At 40.8% G+C, this 23,606-nt stretch overlaps 1 protein-coding gene across 1 annotated transcript in view; it reads right to left on the bottom strand.

The window, feature by feature from the left end:
* Positions 1-22,787, bottom strand: part of LOC114561648 (myosin IXB) — a 64,208-nt gene extending 41,421 nt beyond the window's left edge. The window contains exons 1-4 of the mRNA XM_028587717.1: positions 22,243-22,787; positions 2,505-2,725; positions 2,150-2,369; positions 1,223-1,729 (exon numbers count right to left, since the gene is read on the bottom strand). Of these exons, the coding sequence (XP_028443518.1) occupies positions 1,223-1,729; positions 2,150-2,369; positions 2,505-2,662 (885 nt within the window). The 5' untranslated portion in view covers positions 2,663-2,725; positions 22,243-22,787. The remainder of the gene's footprint in view (positions 1-1,222; positions 1,730-2,149; positions 2,370-2,504; positions 2,726-22,242) is intronic.
* Positions 22,788-23,606: the final 819 nt, after the last annotated feature.

Genomic DNA, 23,606 nt, shown 5'->3' with positions numbered 1-23,606 from the left:
GCAAGTCACTACAAGGATTTCATCTTTTAAGAAAGCAGGAAGAGGAGCAGTCACCTGACTGAAACAGCAACAAAGAAAGACCAGCGTCTGGTCAACAACAGCCCTTAACGAAATTCATGTTGTTCATATTCTCAGGTCAAAAACAGAACCCATAGTGTTACGCAATCAGTTCCCCAAAGAGAGCAAGATTGTACGTTAAACATAATCAGAAATATCAAATCAAAAGTAGGTAGATATAGGAAACGAACAAACAGCCTATCCTGTCTAAATTCCCACAGCATTTTTAAAAGGCAAGGGGCCATGTGACGGGTTGATAAAGCAACTTCCCATCCTCTTTTTCATTTCTTCTTTCTGGGTAGACCATAGTCTTTATGTTAAAGTCTTTTACACTGCACATAGACTACCATATGCCCCATTAGCTCAGCCCACACACAGAATGCAATGGAGTCACAGCCTGAAAACCCATTTGCTCTGTACTGCATAGGATCTGATACTTTCATGGGATGTTTTATTATTCATAACCACTGGAGATAATTATTGTCCCAAAGAATAATGTCCAAATATAACTCAATGTATTTTGCATCTTCTGCCTATGTATGTGAATGCTTTTGCATGCCCTAGCAACATGAGTCACCTTTGAGTAAGCAATGTCATTGTTGGATACGACTTAATCAAAAGAGCAATGCATTTCTCACCTGACAGAAGCCGATGCAGAAAAGAAAAGTGTAAATTGCTATAACAGATCATTTGTGAAAGGAGATGTTTTCCATGTGACTGACGAGACAGATGAGAACCTCAGAAGCTAATGGGCATCTAACAGACTTGTTTCACTTACAAAATCTACAGTATTTTATCTCAGTACAGTATTCGGTTACACTTTTCTTGAAGGTATCTACATAAGAGTGACAGGACACTGTCATGAACGTGTCATAAACATTATAAACGTTTATGACATTGACTTTTAGTGTCATTCGGTTCTTGTCATGACAAGTTAGGGTTAGGGTTCATGTGTCATGACAGTGTCATGTCACTCTTATGTAGATACCTAGATTTTTCCTCTATACTTTTCACCTCTTTTCACATTTGTCTAAGAGTGACAGTGGGTCAAACTAGTTTAACAGTTACCTCAATTGTTTTAGAGGAAAAAACTCTACATGAAGTGGTTGTCAGCCAAAGTGATTGGTGGAGTAGACACAGTCTGTAACACATGGTAACATCTTACCTCCAGGACCGGTCCAGCTCCCAGTATGGTCCTCTCCACCCCACTGGCATAGCCCTTCTGGCTGAGCGCAGTCAGACAGTGGATCAAGAAGTTGGTACTCTGGGTCTTGCCTGAGCCACTTTCCCCAGAGATGACGATGCACTGGTTGACCTTCTTCCTGAGCATAGCGTAGTAGGCCACATCTGCGATAGCAAAAATATGAGGCTCCAGTTTGCCCAGCTGGTGGTTATCGTACATCTTGACGTACTTAGGGTTGTAGATGGGCAGGAACTTGAAAGGGTTGATGGCAATGAGGATGCTGCCTGCATAGGTGTAGATTTCTTTCTTGTAAAAGCGCTTGCGCAGGTTGTTTAATATGCTGTCCTCATTGAGGACGGGGAGGTTGCAGAGGTCTGCAAAGTCGTCCTGTGGAGGAGGAAGGAAGCCCCTGGCGGCTAGCTGTGCTTCCTGCTCCTTAGTCACAGGTGGAAGGTGGACATAATGGATAGTGCCATCATGGTTCCTCTCCTGGATCAGGGGAAGGAAAAGAACAAAACTTAGCTTAACCATATACTGATGAAACTGATGCACTTGCATCTGTCCGATGCTGTTAAAATTATTCTGGGTTGTTTGAATTTCTAAAAAAAAAACCAGTAAAAATGGTAAAGGGCAGTCCCAAATGGTATAGAACTCACAGGGATAAAATTATATTGGAAAACATTTTGCATGTAGCTTATTAACTGCCTTTTTTGTTATATTTTCCATCATTAGAGTGTAATTTGTTATTTAGGTTGACTGTTTGTTTTGTTTTTCACTCAAAATGGCAACGAAGATGAAGTTAGAGCAGAACGAAGCAGAATGTAATAGTCAGACAGTGGAAGGACACTTCTCAGCGGTCCAAATACACCGAGTCGGACTGCAAAGTGAACTGCGTGCCATCAACTCTACCTGTAGTAAGAAGTAAAAGCCAAAGCTCTGAGGGTGTTGCTCTTGGGCTTTCCGAGGCCACAGCAGAAACCTCTGTGCTGGCAGGTCTCCAGCCTCGAGCACCCACTCCTCTCCGCCACATTCCTTCACCTCTGCCAGCACATACATTCGACCAGGGTCCAGCCCAAGTGCCGTGGCAGCGTCCGAGATCACGGAGGCTGCTGTCGCATCTTTCTGCACTCTGATGAGTAGAAAAAAGTAATTGCTAAGATTGATCAATGCTGCGTTACAGTAGTTCCTCTACTTTAACAACATCATAGCTAAACATTTATGGTTATTGCTACATTTTCCAACTGTAATGCTGTGGCACGCTCACCTAAGGTTGCAGCAGGTGGTGGACTGGGCAGCCAACCGTGGGTAGATCTGGAGCAGGTATGAGCGGCCATCATGATCGTTGGGGCAAGCTGGCCCGCCTCCCCCTCCTCCTCCACCAGCGTTCGTTGCCATGGTGGCAGCGCCATCTCTGACACTCATCCTGGGCCAGGGGGAGTGGCCTCAGCATGCCGTACCCACTGCTTCCCGCTCACCACCCAGCACCTGTAAATGACAGGTTGATTGATCAGTGACATATATTTTCACTTTTATACATCCACACTGACAATGGTGCCTGATAATTCCACATATTGACAATGGACCATGATAAAATGAGGCTTTGAGGCCACAGCAGAAACCTCTGCAGAAAGAAATAGATTGGAATGTGTGAATCTATTAGAAGCATAGGCCATATAAGGCGTAGTTTGAAAGTAACTGTTCCACTGAAATAGATAGCTTGGACTGTGTGAGGACAAAAAGAGTATAAAAAGGATCCATTTTGATGTTCATGTTAGTCACCCTTGGGCAGACACTTTCGTATGCTCACGGTTGTCATGCGAGTTTGTTCACCGTTTGAATGAAGTTGCATTTGATTTGAACTCATCGGACTGGTGGTCATCTTTGAAGTCTCCAAACATTATTTCTGAGTTATCAACCGATAACAGGGAGGACAGACTTTTTTTTCCCCAACAATTAGCTATTCTTTTCCAATAAACATTTAGCACTTGTGTAATGCCAGTAGAAACACTGCAAGACAGTGAATGGTTTCCAATATAAACCATTGCAGCTTTCTAAAAGCCTAAACAGTGCGTCATTGCAGCTCTGAGCAAGCATTTTAAAATGCAAACAAAATAGTTGATTTACAAATAGTCTCAAACAACATGGGAAGCTAATCCTTGATATTTTACTCTCTGAATTGTATGTTCTGGACATAACGTAACTCAAAGATGTGTCTTAGATTAGCCTAGATGAGAGGCCCATAGAAGAAATATAACCGTTTGATAGGATACAGGCTTTATAAATTAGCAACAGATCATTCGTGAGGCCTGTGTGCCATGAAGTTATTTACTTTCCTAAACCTATTTTTCTGTAATCAGTGGTTTATCATAAAAATATTAAAACTGTAAGGCATACTTCAATATATTTTGATGATATCTGACAGAGAAAGTTAATGGTTAAATTGAGTAAATGTAGATAGTTTCCAGTTTGTGGTTGTCCTCACATCTAAAAACACAGCCTTCAGAGTAGGTCAAACAAAGATTAAACTGTACTTCCAATAAAGAGAAGAATATTGCTCTAGAAAGAACATAAGCCTAGGCACAGGGTTCAGACAAGTGCATCAGTGGGGACTCAAATTTAAAAACACCGCAGTGCATTGTTGTCACATCAAATGTGAATAGCTTTGCCACTGAAACTTTACCGTAAGTTGCAGCTACAGATGCTGCACAGAAAGTGAACCCTTCCGCTTGACGACAGCAACCAAGACACAAAAACAGAGAACACCGAAACCACAAATGGTGCAATGACTATTTGTTATTATGGTTATGTTATTCGCTCTCACAGACAAGACACCTACAGTGATGTATGACGAAGGACCGACATGATCGTGTTCAGCAACTTTTCACCACGATAACTCATCTCTCAATCCATGGATAACTCAACTCTGCCTGGCAAGGTTCCAACACTAAAGTACTTATAACATCACAGAGCGCTGGGCAGACCATTACCTGAGAACAAAGTAGAGGTTTGTTTAGACCTTACTACTGTTATCACCGATTTCCTGACCGAGGTGAAGCTGCCTTGAAGATTTACCAGGCTCTTTTATGAACCAAACCACAAAAAAAGGGTGCAGGACAAACGTATCACATGACCGGGTCCCATGCCATTAAACTCTGGAACCAACGAGGTCAGACACCAATTCTCCGAGAACCCTTTCGTGTAACTGCAGCATTGTTTTAAGTAAGAGTTTGGCAACAGAGGGCCATAATAGAGGTTTTTATTCAAACCAATCATTATACCATACTTCTGGTTGACGGTGTACTAATCAGTAAAATCAGATGATGTGGTTTATAGTTGTATTGAAACCATGCATACTTTCAGTCCTCCTCAACATGTGACTAGTTCTACTGTCAGGTATGAGGTAGGGTAAGGTTTATTACACAAGCATTATGCAAAATAATAAATTTAACCACAGCGTTTACATGCTGTTCTGTAAAAGTTGAGCAAGAGTTTACTACTGGCGTCACACATTTGTTCACAGTTTCTCGCACCACAATCTTAGTTTACAATAGTTAGCATCAGTACAAAACCATGTAGGGCTAACACTACTCTGTAATTAGCACTCAAATCATTACACAATCATACTTCTTAGTACAACTGCAAGTTAACTTGACTCCACACAAAAATGACTGACAGTGTGTTGCTGTGGTTACTTTAGTGGACTGACATGATGAAAGCTTTACATTGTAGCCGATGAACAGAAAGCTTGGCCGACATTACGGATTCATTTAAATGAAACTCTTTAAAGTCATACTGAGGTATTTAAGGACACACGCTCAGTCACTGGAACATCTAGCTGGTCCACAGCCAAAGGAATATGATCCAGGTTAAGGTCGTCTGTAACAAAAATGAAGGCAGAATAGTGAACGATAGTTGAGTGTGAATCACAGAGACAGCAGCTGGGTAAGGTTTGGTCTAATGATGGATCATGTAGTATGGCTTTGCATCAGTAATGTACTCTGCGTACACTATAAGTCCCCCTTTGGGAGACAGGAACCTGGTTTAAATCACTGTATGGCATGCAGACTGGCCTGCTTCAGTAACCTGATCTCCGGGTCGAGTCCTGAAAGTACCAAGGCCTACAGTTTATCACTTTCATCATTCAAGAAAAGAGGGTTTATTTTCTCAACCTGAAAAATAAGAAATGTTATTGTCTGAGATATGCCCAAAAAAGCACGCTGAAGGAAAAGAGGCCACTCTCACAAATCCATTCCTTCATAAGGTTTGTTTTCACTGAAACTTCACAATAACTGACATAACCAATGTGTTCTAACACATGTGAATTAGCTCAAATAACAGGATAGCTCATTTCAATCATGTGCAAAAATATCTAGATAATGTTTTGTCTCTTCCTGTACTGTTTAACCGTGAGAATTCTTTTCAAGAAAAGAATAATCAGAAAACACAACAGTCCTATCTTTAGAAGGAATTAACATTTCTAACTAAAAACAAGATAGCAAGATACCAAACCACATGGGTTTCAGATTCGGTTTTCTTTTTGCCTTTATGATGCATGAGCATTATCAAATTCGTTGGTTAAGACATACTAAAGGACAAAAGATCACTACATACCATAATGGACCAAATACAAAACTGCAACAACACATATCTTAACAGAGCCAACTCTGGTATCATTTAAGTCACAGTAGAGAATTAGAGGAAAAATAAAGCAGCTTGAGAGTCATGAGCTTGTGCCTTTGCCAGAATAGCTGACCACAGTCCCGAAAACTTGCAAGCCTGTAAAATGCCAAGGCATGCAAAACTGTAGAGACCACAAAAGACAGCATCATTATTATCCTCGATCATGGGCCCTGTCTGGTTTAAATCTGTTACTTTAACTCCTGAGCTGCTACTTTCCAAAGAGCAAAAATAAAGTACAGTAGATGTGTGCAAGACGAAAAGAATTTCATTTCATCTCAGTTCGTGTGGATGTGTGGAGAAAAAAAGGGAAGTGACAGAGATAAAACTGAACAAAGAAAAAGAGGGGAAAAGTAAACACCTAAAATAAGATAGAAAAGAGAGAAGTCCCAGGGGACAATCAAAGGAGACGAAGGCTTTGAGATAATGCAGCTTCTTCCCTGCGGAGGAGATCCTCTGCAAGGATGCCCAGCATTCCTCAGATAAGACTTGGGGTTGTCTGCTTTGCGTAGGCTTAGCCTGGCACTTTAGCTGCTTACTGAGGGCTGATGGGAAGACACTAGAGAACAGGGCTACAACTGAGGGGAGACAGAGGCTCTTCAGCTGCTTACTGTGGGCATGAGGGGGCATTAACAACTAACAAGCTTCTTAAACCAGACATTTTTATAAAGGCGGTACCACTCATCCCCATTTGACTCACTAACCTCATCCCACCTAACCCCTTATTATCCAGTCAGGGAGAATAGGCTTGGAATAAATTACTTCCACTGTGCATTCACTGGGATAAATAATCAAGATAAATAAAGATTGGCCTACACACTGAAATGTTCCTCAGTTGATTATTAACAGAAAATCAACCAATCTGTACAATCAATTTAACAGCTAGTAAAACTACTAATTGAGGGATTATAGTTCCATTTTTCTTTTAGATAACATTTTCTTATACCACACATTCATGTCTGGACTACGGCATCCTCTGTCACAGGGGAACTATTAGAGACAGTTGTCTGCGGCTCAATATGTCACAGAGCTGTACTCTTAACACTGTTAACACAAAGTTATGGCGCAGTTTATGTGCTATAATTCTGATTAGCACTAGTGTACACAATCAGTGAATAAAAGTGTGTTGCATGCATGCGCACAGGAACAATTAAGAACAGTAAATACCCCTAACTGGAAAGAGAAAAAAAAAGAAAAGCATAAAACAAGCACAATTTAATGCCATAACTGAAGGTGGAGTTGGCAGGAAGAGCAGGAACTGTTTGACAGACACTGGCAGGAGTGAAATAAGACAAGCAGGTCTTACTCACTTTCTCCCAACTCCTGTCTTCCTCACCCAACTTAAAAAAAGAAGAAGGAAGAAGTAAAAGACTGCACCCAGAGAAGAGGAGGAGCTATAGTAAGTCTAGAGTGCCAATTAGTGAAGAAAGAAAAGAAATATTTTGCCTTTATATGGCCAGTTGTTTTAGTGCCTATGATCTCTCTTAGAAACCTTAAGTGTCATGCTCTTAGTCTGTTTAACATTTTCTTCCAAATGGACCTCCCAAAACAATCACACTCGTATATATACACTGACTGTATAAACAGAGAAGCCAGTGTGTGCTGAGACACCACCAGCTGACTCTATGATCTGGCAGGAAGTTAATGACCCAGTGACACATGGAGGGTCAACGAGCTTCAGCTGGAATACTCTATGCATTTCAACATGTTAACTCTTTCTCACTCCTCCAGTTTCTTTCCGTCACTGTATGCCTCACACTCTAATAAGCACGTGAACACAAATAGGTGTTCCAAAAGTAAGCAAGCTATGTCAGCAGTGAGTGTGGACTAAAGATATGGTGACTCAAGGAATTCCACTTCAGGACGTCACGCCTGATAAATCTCATGAGCAGCTCCTATCATAGGTACCATTCCCAAAAGAAGAAGAAGAAAAAAAAAAAGCAACAGGAATCCCTTCATTTTTGGAGGACCCAGCCCTAATGAGTCAATGCAAATTTTCCAACATGAGTGTTGTAAAGCAAATTTTCTGGATCTGACTCAGAAAGAATAAGCAAGTTAGGCGTAATTGTAGAGATGATTGGTTGTGACTATGTAGTAAGAAGGAATGCATTCGTGAGGCATAAAGATGTTAGACTGGCAGTAAAGGTCCTATATAGCTTGTTCCAAGGCTTACTGAAGTTGAAACTTGTTTTTGAATGAATTGTTCATATCCATCCACCAACGTTTTTATAATTCTGATATCTTTGGCAATCTTGAGAGCTTGACTAGAATTTAAATAAAGATCTGTGGATTTAAACGGTGCTTGTTCTGACAACATGTGCTTGTAATGATGGACCCGCCAAAGGCTTTATGGGGTTTAGGAGGTTAACCATTTGAACATCTGTGCTCAAGTTAAATGCAATCATTTCGTGTTACACACAATTTCAAACCTATCAAAACCCCCAGGTCCACCTACACCCTTTCCAGGGTATATCTGTGTGCCTGTCTGCAATGCTGTAGACATAAGCTCCTTTCCTTTCCCAAGGGACAGTGGCGCTGAGGGTCACTGAGGTATCCATCACCACTACAACTCTCTCTGCATGACCTAATGGGGATGAGAGCGGCTGGCTCTTTGCCAACGCAGGCTGTATTGTCCTCCGGGCACAATGAGAAGCAGAAGCAAGGGAAGTACAGATTCACTGTGTGTGTGTCTGTATTTGTGTGTGCTTCCTACGGGTTTTGGCCTGTGTGTGTGTGTGTGTGTGTGTGTGTGTGTGTGTGTGTGTGTGTGTTGTCTTAGGGATTCATAAATGCACTCGGGACTTGTGTGATAGAGAGAGAAAGGTCGCTCCTGTTGCTGCTGACTGGTGTTAAATCAGCCTCACAGTTGAGGCTCCATAGGAAGTGCAGATGCACCCAAAATGGCTATGAATGGCTGAGAGCCCTCCCTCTGGAGCCATGTAGCCTATTCAAAGATGGAGCCTTTTGTTTAAAAAAGGGACCAAAACCTCAATCAGGGAATTAACTCATCCAGCAGAGACCAACTGGGCTCAATAAGACTAACACAGATAGAGAGGGAACTATGAGGAGAGAGTGAAGGAGAAGGAAGAAAAAGGGCACTAAAAGCTCATCTCCTCCCCCCTGTTTTTAAGTCAGCTCCCAGGCTGGCCAGCCATGAACAATAAAACCAGAGCTGAGGAGCATCTGCTGCCGTCTAAAGAAGAGGATAAAGGAGAGAGGAGCCGCAGGGATCCAGTCTTTGACTTGTCGTTGATATTAACCTATTCATTCAATATGGAGCCCAAGCTCATGGTCAAAAACCCTCTTCTCTGCCACAAGTAAGCTGCTTGAGCAGCTAAGAGTATAAAATGCAGAGAAAGACATCACAGATGCCGTTTGGTCTTACAGCCAAATTGCCTTGCCTTTGAGAGAGCTAAACAACACACCATTCAACAGCTTGGTTTTTCCAAGCCATAACTAAACTCAAGTTAGCCAACTGTCTATCACAATAAATCACCATAACTGCCATGGACAACACTAATCAATTATAACATGGTCATCTGAGTGCACTCCATTGATCTGCCAATCCCAATATCATGTGTCTGAGCCACGTATTGACAAACTGAAGCAGGCTGCTGTTCATTTGACATCGCTCGGAGGTAGGTATAACCCCATATCACACACACAGGTCATTCAGCTGAGACTGGCTGTAAACACACTGGACAACCTACTTCAAGACAACTTGTAATAATGGCTGTATTACTCATCGAAGGCCTATCAGTCCGTCCTGCTGTTGCTTGAGGCAACCCAACATTAGTTTTAGCCACAGCTTTATGAACTCCTACTTTATGTACATTTCACAGCAGGTCAGTAACCCAAGAAGCCAGGGTACAGCCTTACACCACTCCCCCGTATCTCGCCACCCGTCTGCCTCAGCAGGACTGCTGTGTTTTCAACTGCTTCCTTAACTCTGCCTCCTTCCCTACATCTCTCCTGTCATACCACTGTCTTTAACAGAATCTCTCCCAATGCTACCCTCCAATGCCTCTCCTTTGGCCCCCCACTGGTCACCCCCCTCTGCTCCCCACTGCCTAACATTTAGCACTGCTGCTTTAACTCAGTCCAGATGCCAAACCACACTGAGTACAGGAGAAGCTCAGTGTTGAGAGAACTCTGCTTCCTATAAAAACCCATGCCCTGGTGTTTTTGGTTTACAAATAATTCCCCTTTATCATCCAGTCAATCAGAACTGAGGGCAAGCCCCTGTAGGCAAAGTAAAAAGGCCAACAGAATGGATTTGAATCAAATCACTCAAAACATGAAGCAGAGGGCTGCAACAGAGCACAGTGAAGCTCACATGCAAATATACACATTCAAATTAGAGCTGGGCGATTTGTTTCCCTAAAAAAATCTGTGATTTTTTTATAAAAAACTCAATTTACGATTTGATTTGATTTCCCCCCCCCTTCCATTTAAAACAAAATAACTGCGAACTGTAAATATATTTTAAAAATATATATTTATTGTATTTAATTAAAGTGCATCAACATAAACAAAATTGCAAAGGCAAACCCTTTCTCTAAGTGAAAAGTCACTGTGCAGTGTGCAACAAAGATTGTTAAACATCCAAATTATTTATACTGTATTTGGATTAAAAAAAATCGAAAAAAATCGAAATATGAATTGATTTGACCTACCAACTCGATTTTTAAATCAAATAGATTTTTTCCCCAGCCCTAATTCAAATACTCCCCAAATAATATCCCAGCCTTGAACATCTGCCTTGCACAGACATAAGTGTCCAGGTTCTTTCATCCAGAGGTCAATACTGGGATGAGATGATGCATAGCAACAAAGATGGTGCAGAGAAATATATGTTTTCAATCAGCGTGATGAGCTGAAACTCTAGATTCAAAGCAGCAGCATCCACATGAAATACACCAGAACAGTGAGGGCATAGCATGTCTGACTTAATGCAACCCAGAAGATCTCTGCTGAGTCTGATTGGCTCTTTTGGGATTCCACGCTGGTTGGTGGTGACAGGCGATTCCAGAGAGTTTTCCGGAGCAGTTATCTCAGCCACGTTGGACTAATAATGGACTAATTCAGACCAGCGGTGGACAAATACAGCTAAATGATGACATGTAGGACACTACTATGTTCTTATTACAGGCATTCAGGGGGTGGACAAAACAACATAAACACCAGCCCAGTACAATCTAATGTATTTGTCCAATAAATTGTATACCTCAAAGGAAAAAAACTCTTCAATGTTTGTAGAGCTGTTGGTTTAAAAGGTATTGTTAATGTTGGTGGTATTTCTGCAACAGCCAGTAAAAAAGTAGTCTGTGCAGTGTGCAGATAGCAAGTCAGGAAGCTAACCGATTTGCCCAAAATATACAGAAGAGCTGAAACAATTAGTCAATTAATAGATTAGTTAATCATCAATTAATCCTCCGCAATTTTGATAATCTATTAATCCTTAAATAATTTTTTTTTTGAAAGCTCAATTTTCAGTGGTTCAATGTTCTCAAATGGGAATATTTGCTGGTATCTTTAGTGTTCTGTGATAGTGAACTAAATATCTTTAATCAACAGATCAATTGTTAATAAAAATTATTATTTGCAGCCCTACCTAAATAAATAAGCCTGTTAAATGTATTCATGGGATTCAGGTGCATTTGATCCGAGGCTGCTCAGGATGGTCTCCAGATACGGAAACACTTCCTTCCCGTTCAGTGTGACAAACCACATGCACAAACACACCAACATACAGTATGTCGTCTGGAGATGGGGGCAGCTGCAGGCAGAAATCAGGAAGAGGATAAAAGGAAGCAAAGGGAAGGAGGCAGACAGAGGGGATTATTGTACACGCTCACTCATGTGGGCTACCCAGCTCTAAAAAACATTTCCCAAACACATGACTCCATTGTAGTACCAGAATAGTCACTGCACCAAGTTAATACTTATTTAAAATCCCTTAGCCCTGCCACAATTACACATGCCACACACACACACACACCCACACACCCACACACACACACACATTTCTTTATTCCTCAGAAAAAAAGTTCAGACAACAGGGTACAATGCCAACTGCCTCTGCCTGTAAGCATACATCTCAGGTAGCAGGCAGAAACTGAGATTAAACCTATCTAACAAAAACTAAAGCCTCTGCTCTCTGCTGTGGCACCATGTTTTAGTGGGGGTTACTAAAAGCAGTGTCAAAATCACCCTCCACCAACTGAGAAACACCTCAACAATATTACTCATACTACATTTTATACATGCCTTAACCTCAGTTTGAACTTAAAATTGGGACAAAAAGCAGCAGGGGGGGCTAGCAAAAAGAGCGTGTAATGAAGGATGTGGAATAAAGGGGAGTAACAAAAGGGAGAAAAAAAAACCATAATCTTAGACATTGTGACATACAATAGATTATGTGGTGCAGCTAGTATAATCAACTGATACAATCTTCCCTGTGGTTTGTCCTGATGATGTTTGGGTGGCCTGGCAGATTCACACACCAACGTGTGGACGATAAGCATCTTAGAAAGGATAATGTCGTTCTAACATCTTTTTCTTTATCTACCCATCTACATTGTTTTTAGAGTAGTGGACTGGACTGGACAGTAACAGTAGGAAAGAGCAAAACGGATGCTGTTCGACGTCATGTACCATATAAAGCCATTTTCTAAAACATTTTCTTACTGTCCCTTTTCTTCTGTACAGATCCCATCATGTCTTTTAACACTCTCGCTGGGGCCAGACTTCCTGAATGATTCTGTCAGATTAAATGTAACTGACATATGGAGGCATTCATCAGTGACCACAGTCAGACTGCACAGTAAAAATAGAGCAAAAACAAACAGAACAGCGCACAGCCCAGCCAATATAGAGACCATAGCCATGGTCTACTGTTCCCGCTCCATCTCCCTCTCCTTCTATCCTCAGCTTGTCTCTTTCTTTCCATCTCGTTCCCCCCATCTGTGCCTCCCTTGTCTGTACTCTTCTGTGCTTGGCTTTTTCTCTTTTACTTCCCTTGTCACTCTCCACAGCCCTTCAGGCATCTAGTGGTAAGACTGGGCTGCAGTCAGCAGGCTGTGGCACAGAGTCCAATCCTACTGCTGAACCCAAAGTGCTAAGAATGACCAAAATACATGCCTTGTATTAATATATTTCCACAGGAAATGTACGTCAAAGGCGAACATACGGTACATCGCAATAATTGCGTACCTAAAAAAAAAGTGTAATTTTGTTTTCAAAAGAAGATCAAGCCTCATTACATAGTGATCCAAAACTAATAATTTCCAGGTTATGTAATGGTTATGTTTGTTTACATGAACACAAATAATCTGATCAAACTGTAATCAAGGCAATATGCGAGTAAAGTGGAGTAATCACCATGCTCGGTTTTGTGAATGCAATTTTACTCACTATCACAGGAACATTATGCAATGCGCTCCAAATTGACTCTCAAGTTAACTGAACACACTTAACTAATTACAACAACAAATGTAATGCACTTCTAAGTAGCGCTATGTGGACCTTTTATGCACTAATCCAACACTGTGCCGCCTTCGCCATTGTCCTCTTTGCTTATGCCCTGGCAGAACTAATAGGAATATTCCGTCAACTCTACCACCTTGCCTGGCTGAGATTATTCATTTTTTCCTCACATCATTTCAAAAGGAATGATGTTGGAAGTCTACCTAGTTAGACTTGTCCATAACTCTTAAACCAAGATGTAAACAAATCCAACCCAATTTGTGCCAATATACTTCCACCTTTAAATGGAGGATTTTCGGTGGACTAAGTATTAGATTAGGGGCTGAATTATCTGTATTATTCCCTTTAGAAAGTCTTAGGACTTCAGGTTCATTCTTAAATCTCTTTCCTCCTCTGTATTTGCATCTCCACAACACAAAAAGAGATCACAGCTTGAACTTCAAATACCCTGGTCATTACATAGTCATCATGCAATGTGCATATTTATCGCCATCATACAGGCAGGAGTTCATGTTTTTTTAGAATGTACATAACTACTGTAATGTACTGTAACTACTAGTTAGACATGGCATTTGTGTGACTTCTGTGGTTTGACTACAGTAAAAGATAAAGCAGGTGAGCTGAGGTAGACAATGGTTGTGTCCAATATGCTTGTTGGAGGTAGTGTTTTAGACAACAAAATATTACAATTAAGTCCAATTCAGCCTAAACAATGGTCCGCTAAATGCTCTTATGGCTAGTTTCTGTCCGTTTCCTCTTAACTGTAGGAAGAACTGAAAGAGATGTTATTTTGATATCTATTTAGGTAAATTATGATAGATGCACTCAAGGCTGTATCTGCCTGGCCCTGGTTAGCTATGCCTAATGATCCAATTTTGACAGTCACCCTCAGAGCTAGACCATGGTACAGAGTAAGAAATAGAGCCTCAGGGTGTGCCTTCTCTCTGCCCATAATCCAGAGCCAAGGGACAGGATCAGTGACCGCAGAGAGGATGGAGGGGGAGGTTATAGCACTCACCACAGCCATCAACTAGTCAGTCAAAACACACACACACACACACACACACACACACACACACACACACACACACACACACACACACACACACACACACACACACACACACACACACACACACACACACACACACACACACACACACACACACACACACACACACACACACACACACACACACACACACACACACCTTCCTGAGGGTGACCTCTGCAGCTGAGGAGGAAGGGAGCAAATGACAGAAGGCTTTAACTCATTATGTCAGACATGTGAGATATAAGCACAGATTGGATTTTATTTTTCTATGCAAGATGTTGCATGTGTTGTTGACCAGTAGTGCTATTGATGCATGGGATCCATGGGTCTAAGAAGAGAATAAAACAGTAGAATCATGCAAAATATGTCAATCTATTGTGGACAGTTCAATTATGTTTTGTATGTCTTTGTAGTGGATATGTTTTTGTTTAGTGACCCTGTGTGGCTGCTGCTCATTTTTGGCTGACAAGTTAAAAGCTCTCACTGGGAGAGCTCCAACCACAGGAGTCTCTGCCGGAGCTAAAGCCCAAGTATCAAAAATCACTAACAGAGAGTAGTAACTCATACCACCTCATGTCAAAAAAGTTTAACTATCCCTTCAACAGGGAAAAGAGTCAAAAAGCTGGAATCTTAAAAATCAGGTGGTGTTGAGCTGCATATAGTACAACTGGTAAAACTGGGTTAATGTTGGTTAATTCTCTCTTTACAATCCATACATCTGAATGTGATAAAAGCAGGTAATGCGGCGGCTCAGTGGTTAGCACTTCTGCCTCACAGCAAGTTGGCACTGCACAGTTCGATCCCCGGTCCGGGAAGGGCCTGTCTGTGTGGAGTTTGTATGTTCTCCCCGTGTTTGCGTGGGTTTCCTCCGGGTGCTCCGGTTTCCTCCCACCATTAAGACATGCATGCTAGGTAACTAGGACTCCAGTTGAAAATTAGCCGACTGGCTAACACTGGCGCATTTACAGAAATGTTGATTAATGTGCATTGTCCTAATCAAAATAAATAAATATTGGAGGGTTACTTCCCAAAAAGAGAGTAATAAAAATGATGTCACATGTAGCTTTTAACCTAAATGCAATATGAAGTCATTGTGCTCAAACTGCCTGAAAGCAGTTAAAATATGTCTTCCATGACATTGACAGACCACTTTTCAATTCAATGTGGAACATTTTTGAGTTGTATATTTTGGCTAAAACTTTTGCTTGGCTTATAACTTTGCCTTTAATCAGAATCTAAACAGGCAGATTTGGTATAATCATAATCACATCACAATCATGCTTTGATTCCAATCATCTTGGATTGATGTGTTTGGGCCTTGCAATGATGGCTGAGCAAAGACTAAATCATAACAAACAAATGCATTGTAAAAGAAGGCCATCCCTAAACAGTTGGTCGGCCTTTTCCTCACTTATACCCTATCATTACAGCTGGGTCTATTTATAAAGCCCATTAATTCAGCTTACCACATTGAAAGAGCCAAGTTACCAAGGAGCTTGTGGAATTGATGACTTTAAAACCTCACCACTCTCCCTCTCTTTACTTCTCCTTGTCTACTCACACAGACTGCCTTGCTCACTCACTAACTTTCTTCTGCTTGCACTCTCCATCTGGTCCAGTCTCTACAAAATACAGGTCACTGCAAATCCACTGCAAAGCTCGGTTAGCAGCTTTCTAAAGAACGCAAGGCTATTTTTTCTCCCCATCTTTCGCCACAGAAAGGCGGACCCTGGAGCATTGCTGTCACATTATTGGACTAAGCGCTGACATACTGTACACACAAAAGCACACACATATTCACAAATACCAGTGTCCCATACCTCTTTTCTGACCTCCTTTCCATTCCTCTCCTCCTTTTTCTTCATACACCTACCCAGCTTGCTTTAGTAGGTATACATTGATGGGACTCATTCAGTGTTTACACATTGCAGCCTATTCAAATCAGCTGTCAACATCTGTGATGAGAAGGTAAGGTATAGAGCTCTTTCAACAGCTTAGTGATAAAAGGGTTTTAGATTGTGATCTCCTGAACCAGCCTACAGGTTTACAAATGGCAGAATGACACCTAACCTAGCCCTTCCTAGTGTTCTTCAGCAGCAGTGTAAGTAACAGTTATACAGACATGTACACAGTACATGTAATACAAACACAAGTCTCTACATGTCTTGACATTCCTGCCAAGCCATTGGCATTGAGCCTTTCACTACACCTTATATAGTAGCGATCAGATTGACACTTGTCAATGTCAACATTCATATCCTACTTACTGAGGCGACATCCACAATACTACGTTTTCATTTTTTAACGGCTTTTAAAAAATAATAATAATAATAATGTCCACAGAAACATTTTAGCTCAGTAGCACAACTAATCTCCGTCCATATTAACACGTCTGACAATGCATAACACATGACCATTCATACACACGGTTCTTGCTGGTGTAAACAGGAAGCGGGTAGTGTGGACACGAGACATAAACGTAGCAAAAGACATTTGTTTTTTTAAACAGAAACGTAGTAGTGTGAATGTAGCCTGAGGCTGTTCTACAGGACCATGGGACTGCAGGTGTCTGCGTCATTCCACAGGTAGCCTACGTCATGTTGCCCCAGCACAACCAGCTGCACATAGAGGCAAGGGACTCATTAGAAATCACTCTGCTGCCACAGCACACTATAGCTCGACCTGTTCCTCTGTCCTTGTTCTATCGGCGACCTAAATTAGTCAGACTCTGAAGCAAAAAATAAAAGAGGAACACAGTAACCTAATACTGCACTCACACTAAAGGCCCTGACACATCAAGCCGACGGCCCGGGGGACTAGTGTGTGTGGCGTCGCCTCTCGTCGGCCCTCGTCGCCTTTTGTCTTGGCCAGAAAATAGCACTAGAACACACCGCAGAGACTAAAGCCGACGGCCAAGTACCACATACATTCAGCGCCTGCGTAAGAGGAAATAACTCACCTTACCAGCAGGCGACGGTAATCTATTCGTCATTCAAAAGGGAAACCGGATAACGTTGCTATGATACCACAACAAATAGTGTTTGCTTGATCAGCGGCAGAACCGAAAACAGAGCCTACGGTTCCTCTGCTTCATTCCCCGCTGGGAAGACAGCGGACACCGGGAGATGGCTAACCGGACTGTCCGTCTCCCGGTCTGTCATCCGTTCTCTCTGCAAAGAAGGCTCCCTACGGTGGGAGCGGAGCGACCGAACAGCCGGCTGCTGGCTCGTTAGCTAACGGTAGCTTGCTACTTTCACCCACCCAACATTCCTTCATCTTACACTGGTTACAGAAATTTACCCATACAAAATTGTCACTCATCTGGCGATAGCAATGTGCTTTCCTTCAATTTGAGCGTGTGAACTACAAATTACGTTCTTACATTTTACTAATTTAAAGCATAACTCTCGCCAAAATGCAACCTAGGGTCTTTTTGTGAATGTACCCGAGTCAAACATTCACTTAAAAGCATATTTAGGACAGAAGCCTCACTTTTAAGATTTACCGTATTCTCGTTTTTCGGTCAAATGGGCTTTTGAATGGGAGTGGTAGGGGCACTTTTATGCTAGCCTTAAAATAGCTATTTTTTTTAACACTAAGAAGGCTCGACACAACATGAAACTTTGCTCGAAGTATCACCAGGGGCTCTACAGCCTGAGCTGCAGGGCGAAATCAAATCGCCGGGCAGATCGGGCTGGGTTTACCCAGTCTACGCCTTTGCACTAGTAGCCCCCAAACTATGGAATAAATTGCCTCTACATATTAGGCTGGCCCCTACACTGCCTGTTTTCAAATCCCATCTTAAAACATATTTTTATGACCAGGCTTTTAACACATTAGGATATACCATTGTCATTTTGATGTTAAACGGTTATCTTTTGTTGTTTTTGCATTGTGTTCTATGTTTTTTCTGATTTTACAGCCCTTCGGCCAACTGTTCTTGTATTTAAATGGGATTTATAAATAAATTTGGATTGGAACCTAGCCCAACCTGCAGATTTTTCAAAACATCAAACAGTAGGCTGAAACCAGAATAAAATGCCAGAGTGGTTGGTATTGACGACATGTAGCATATTCTACAGCACCCAATGTGGGTATAATTTCCCACACTAATCATGATTCATCAAACAGTTGGGAGAAACCAAATACACTTTCCAAGTAATTCATGAAACATCAAACCCATGTGACCCTCAAAACACACAAGATAAGATAGACACAGAGGTGTTGACAGATCAACTGCAACCTCCACAAAGTTGCTTTTAGTGTCTACAATGCACAAACAGCCCACACACCCTCTGAAGTCATCAGCAAAAAATAAAATGCTCATATGTCGCTAACCAAAAGGCATCTAAGACATCTATGTCAAAATTAAGCTATTACAATTTCATTACCATCCTTCGCCTAACACTTCATTATTGCTGCCTTTAAAAAAAACATTTTTATAAACTATCTTGCAGGCTGAGGTTTTGGTGTCACAGCAGAGCAGCTAGATAAGCGTATTAGGAAACAACAACAGTTCCTCTAATGTGGCTCTGGTTGATGTTCCAAAATGGCTACACACCTAAACTTGTAAAGACATGGACGTAGCCTACTATAACAAGCAGAGCACTATGTGGACTGTTAAAACACACAACGCTTAGCTGAGATAGAACTGATTTATAGTGTTATCTGTGAGGAAATTACTATTTAATATCACAAGGTGAGATTTAGTAGTTGAAAATAAATGTAATAAAGCCGAATATGAAAGCTGAGTCTGACAAAAACCCTTGAATCTCTTCTCGAGTCTCCTATGAGAAATATTTTGGCACAGCTATGATTGAGGCAATTATCTTTTCATCCCCTGCTTTACACAATTGCATCCGCCAGGATGTGTAGACCAATTACAACTCAAGGCTGAGCTGGAGATGTAATTGGTCTTCCTTCCCCCACCCGCTTCCACTGTCAGCTCTGCAGTGGTGCTTGCAGAGTACCAACCATTAGCAGGGGGCCATATGGCCCTTTTCTTTCAAAGATGGCAGAGAGCCGTTCTGTGGACTGCCTCAGTGCTTAGAAGCACTTTAAGGAGGTATGGGATAAAATTGGCTGTATTGCAACATCATCTGTGGGCGTTTCTGTTTACAATCATTCAAAGATATTGAGACCGGTATTTTGAGTGAATAATTAAGTGAAAATTTATATTACAGTTTTCAGTTCAGATGCCATTCATACATTTTTAGACAGCATTGTGTGTTCATATCTGACTAATATCGGTATTCAGTTACATCTCTTCCCTTTTACGTTTCTAAATAGTTACATGAAGCATTTTTAATAAATGGGGAACTGACTCTTAAGCTTTCTCTGAGGGATTGGGATGTTAATTAGATTTTGAATATGACAGATGGGGACCGTGTGTGACTGTATTGAATATGCTGATGCTTGATCCACAGCCTAGTAGTTGGCAGATCCTACAGCACCAGTGGGCTTACAAATGCTGCACAGTCCACACACACCCACCACGCCTCATGTGTCACTCTACCCATTATAGCTGATATTGTTACCTACAGAATTATTCTATGATGCTCGTAACGGTAATATTTAATAGCTCCATTCTGGACAATGACATTTAAAAACTGAGTAATAAACATGCAAGGTCAAACATTTTGTACACACGTTCTACATTTTGTTTAATGTCACTTCCAGAGTTTGGTCTTGAAGACCTTATTTAAAAGGCTGGCTGGTTGAGCCCATCTTCTTAATGAGATGTCACTTTCATTTATATTTCACGCAGAAGCTTTGTAGTTCAATGATGAACTGTGGTTTGCAAAACATTGGAACAAAATTGGTCCCAGACTGTCTTATGGTGATTTGTATAATTATTTATCCATTTGTGGTATAGAAATTACTTATTTTCAATGTTCTTATTGAGTGTCATCAGTAGATAAATTAAACTTAAATTTTAAATAAAATAGACTTTACAACATTCATAAAACTAAATAAATCCAAAAAAATCCATCCACTTTAGGTTGATGCCCCACCTACTTGTTTTACAGGGTCACGGAGTACATTTGCTGTACATTCCATAACCTTCCGGCAGAGGAATATTTGTAACTTTACACTCTAGTCTGATAGATTATTTCAAGCCATTCCTGAAGGCCTGGGTCACATGTGGCTTATTAAGCACAGAAGGATGCATATATTTTACAATGAGGAAATTACTTGCTAGTTAGGCCATTGGAAGAGCACAACAGTGTTCACAAAGTAAACCAGATAAATGGAAAAAGGGAAACAGGGAGGGAGAGGAACTTCCAAGTAAAGTGCCTATGTATGATAACTTTTTTCCACCACCTAGATGTTTGTCATGTAGCAAGAATATTCTGTTAAGGTTTGGCCAATGTGCTACTGTACTGTATGTTATAACAGCTCCAAAATAATCACTTCATCTGGGCAAAAATCAAATATCACAATATTTTTTACCAGATACCTTGATAATCAATATTGCAGCGATATTGTAGGGTTGACTATAGGTGCTTTCACAAAATATTTACACAATTAGATTTTTGATAAATAATCACCAGTAATGTAGATAAAATAACTAAATGGGTACAGGCAAATAATAGAACAGCCAGATTAACCAACATTGAAAAATATCCTATGGTCAATATCCTGATATTGATTTCAACCACACATCTCCCAGTCCTAATTGTTGACCTCTAAAGTGATATGGTGACAGTAGTTACACATGATTATAGACATAAACCAGGGGTGTGCAGTATTAATATTAGTGTGCAATGACAGGAAAAGTAAGTAGAGGCAGTCACTCCTGATATTACTCAGACAGACAGTCAAATAAGTTCAAAAAGTTGTTGGTTAGTTGCAATGCAGTTGTTAAGTCTGGGGAACATTAACATCTGACAGTCTGAGACATTTAACGTTTAACAACATTTAACCTTTATATATTAGTTAAAAAAAAAAAAGCCCTGGCAATACCTATCCCATATCTCAATAACAATACTGTATCAATATCTATCTCTCTAAATACATCTGTTGCTGTATTATACTACTTCATCTATCACTGGCAACCGTGGCTGTACTGTACTGGGTATAAACTGTGCACTACCATGGAGGGCACATAATTACAGTTATGATACACTAGTAATTTGGATAAACTGTAGTTGTTGCCCCCTTCTAGACAATTCCGGTTTGGATTTATGTCAAGGACTCAAGAGTCTGCAAAAAAACAAACAAAAAAACTCAACAATGTGGAGGTTTTTCTGAAGTCCAAGTGAGCCTTATTGATCCCAGCAAAGCAACAAGCAACTGACAAGTAGGTTAGCTAGTCACATATATCAACCAGGCCCGGGCACATTGCACTGTAACAAGTCAGCCTACATTCTCAGCTCATTCACACATTACTAGATAAAGCTATGTTTCTGGAGCACTGACCAGACAGGCGGCATGTTGTTACCAACAATTATCATTACAGTCAGCCAGGACGGCTGTGAAAGTTAGCTGGTAACCTCCATTTTGTCTTAAAATGGGACGTTAAAAACTAGCTAGCCACATTCAATAGAGAAGGGTCGACTTTATGAGACGCAGATGTTAACTGAGCTGCTTCACAATAACTTCCTATAACAGCTCTGTCAATGCAGTGCCTGATAACGTTAGCCATAAAAAACATAAGAAACACCTTATTCGAAATATTTCGACAAGTGCATGATTTTGTTTGCCATATAAACGTTTGCTTTACAGAACAAGCACGTACAAAGCCAAGTGCACGGGCAATCAGTATTTAACGTAACGTTACCTTTAGCGATTGTATTTCTCATTGTCTTGGTGTAATCCTTGATTGCATTCCCCGCGATTCAACCAAATGGTGAAAAGAAATACTGATAACCAAGTCTCCGCTTTTCAGTTTGTGGTTTTCTTTCTCCTTTGAATAAACCAAGACTGACTTGTATAAACCAAGCTAACAACGGTGGAGTCCCCGACAGACAAAGGTTGAGAGTTGAGCTTGTAGTTTTGAAACCGGGGTGAAAACAACATGAACCGACAAAAAAAGGTCTTATACGCTTATATTACACAAAGAAGAGCAGGGTCTGAGGTAAATAGACTCAGAAGACCTGACAGACTGTGTGGTTTCAGACCGGCTAACCAGCTAGCCTGTCGCTAGTACTTCCTTTCTCTCTGCCTAGCTAAATAACAGAAGCAGTATGGGCGGTGGAAAAAAAGTTGAGGAAAAAGGCACAAGCCAGATTCTATACAATGAAGGAACCCTGTTGCTCCGGGACATTTACTAAAGAACACCTCCCTCTGCAGGATTACGGCGGTGGTACTACATGGTGGCGGCGGCGCACAGGCTCTGGTTGATGCTGAACTACCAGCTTCACTGATGTAGGCCTAATAATTAAATTACATGTCTGTGTAGGCCCTACACAGACATGTAATTTAATTATTAAAGTAAGAAAATGTTATTACAGTAGCTAGATACAAATGACAGCTGGATTTTAAAATTAGTTTTGTCAGTTGGTTTCAGTTGAACATTCTGTTCCAAGCAACCACTAACTGGTACTGTTCCATAGCATTTTAACTGACATTTTGCATCATTAGACATATTTAATATTCCAGCTTTATTTGTAGATACTGTTTTTTTTTAATCATAGCTGTTTTGTGATTGTTGATTTGTGTTTTGTTTGTGTTTGTTGTTAATTTAGTTTGTCTGCTATTTAACACTAGTTGTGTGAGGCTAATGTGTTGATAATACAACATTCTATGCAACTTATAATACTGCTTGGCTAACTGTATGGCCTATGTATTTTACCTTTTACTCTTACTCTTTTACAAGATGAAATAGTATTTTGTACTCTCAATGGGGACTTAAAGTGATAATCCTTAGGATGTCAGTCCTGGTTGATTAAGAAATTGTATTTGAGTGAATGGAAGTGTGCTGAGAATTAAGCAGTCTGGAGCATAGAAAATAATAATTATCTATTTCTAGTCTTGAGTCTTGTTCATACATGAGCTTTACGTTTTCAGAATTGTGTGCATAGTTTAATTTTGTGTGTGTATACAATGGGAAAAAACTGTAATACAGATAGATGTCTGAGAGAGAGAGAGTTCGTAATACTGCAAACATATAAATATGGACCATAGGCTCAATTACCATTGTGT

The sequence above is a fragment of the Perca flavescens genome, chromosome 9 (assembly GCF_004354835.1).
Source record: "Perca flavescens isolate YP-PL-M2 chromosome 9, PFLA_1.0, whole genome shotgun sequence".
In the NCBI taxonomy this organism is placed as follows: domain Eukaryota; kingdom Metazoa; phylum Chordata; class Actinopteri; order Perciformes; family Percidae; genus Perca; species Perca flavescens.
Note: the sequence above shows the minus strand (reverse complement) of the source record. Positions and strands in the feature narration are given on the sequence as shown.